Genomic DNA, 1,275 nt, shown 5'->3' with positions numbered 1-1,275 from the left:
TCTCTCTCTCTCTCTCTCCCCCTCTCTCTCTCTCTCTAACTCTCTCTCTCTTCCTCTCCCCTCTCTCTCTACCTCCCTCTCTCTCTACCTCCCTATCTATCTATTACCTACATAATTATTATGTTCCCATTCATAAATTCCCCCTCTCGCCATTTGCCAAGTCACAGTACTGTTGTGATACTTGGTTTGCTGAGCAAAAGAAAAAAATAAGAAGGTCAAGTACTTTTTCCAAGAAAACACCATGCTTCTAAGTTGTTCTCCTAGAAGTTTTACCCCTCCGTCAACAGTATTTAGATAATTTCTGACGCGAGCTGCTTCTACTCTGTCTGTCTGCCCGGTCTGAGAGTGATACAACATCCCAGCAGATATCCGATTTTTGTACAACTAACTATGACTAGGACTTTCTTCAGTTTAATACAATGGGGGCAGAAAAAAAATAGAAGCTAAGAAGAAGTGAAGGAATGTGTTATAGATTGGGGGGTGGGGTTGGTGGGGGAGAAGTTGAATAAGTACAAGAAGCAAAAAAAGAAGAAGGAAGGACGGAAGCGAAAAAAGAAGAAGGAAAGACGGAAGCGAAAAACATTACGATAAAAGAAAAAGAGATGGAAAAGAAAGAAAAAAAAGACAATTAAAATAGAAAAAGTAAACCAAGAAAAAAAAAACCAATATGAGAAAAAGGTAGAAACGACGAATAGAAAGAAAAGAAGAAAAATACGAAATGAGTAAAGGGGAAGAACAGGAAGAAAATAGGACGAAAGAAAAAAAAAATAACAGGAAAGAAAAAAAAGAAAGAAATCACACGAAAACAGGAAAAGGCAGAGTGGACACACCCAGGTCTGAATAACAGAAGTGGCTAAGTTTTTTGTTTTTGTGTTTTTGTTTGTTTTGTATTTGTTTTTCAGCACCAGTCAAGCTAACCACACGACCTCACACCAATATGATTACACGAGGCTTACACTACCAGGACTGGCCTTCTATCTATTCCACTCACAGGCTGGAGAAATGAGTCAGGGTCTTAGAGAATGTGCCCTCTCGTCAAATATTGTAGATCTCAATCAACAGGATAAGATCGTTTCGGATCGGGCCGACAAATATCGTTGGGAAGAGCACAGTATATCCTATCTAATTTTATATTTGTATGTGTCTATACTTAAAAACTGCAGGGGAAAAAGGACGGTAGTCACAAACTGAAAATCGTGAGTGTAACAATTTTGAACGTTTGTTGACTCATAACTGTATTTCTGTTCAACTGTTGGTTGATTATTGTTGTTAGAT

At 38.3% G+C, this 1,275-nt stretch overlaps 1 protein-coding gene across 1 annotated transcript in view; it reads left to right on the top strand.

The window, feature by feature from the left end:
- The window catches only part of LOC101850934 (uncharacterized protein DDB_G0271670), a gene marked incomplete at its 5' end in the record, with an annotated part of 12,188 nt that extends 11,271 nt beyond the window's left edge, over positions 1-917 (top strand). The window contains one exon of the mRNA XM_005113024.1: positions 903-917. Within this exon, the coding sequence (XP_005113081.1) occupies positions 903-917 (15 nt within the window). The remainder of the gene's footprint in view (positions 1-902) is intronic.
- Positions 918-1,275: the final 358 nt, after the last annotated feature.

The sequence above is a fragment of the Aplysia californica genome, unplaced genomic scaffold (genome assembly GCF_000002075.1).
Source record: "Aplysia californica isolate F4 #8 unplaced genomic scaffold, AplCal3.0 scaffold01556, whole genome shotgun sequence".
NCBI classification, from domain to species: domain Eukaryota; kingdom Metazoa; phylum Mollusca; class Gastropoda; order Aplysiida; family Aplysiidae; genus Aplysia; species Aplysia californica.
The sequence above is the reverse complement of the archived record's forward strand: the minus strand, read 5'-3'. Positions and strand labels throughout refer to the sequence as shown.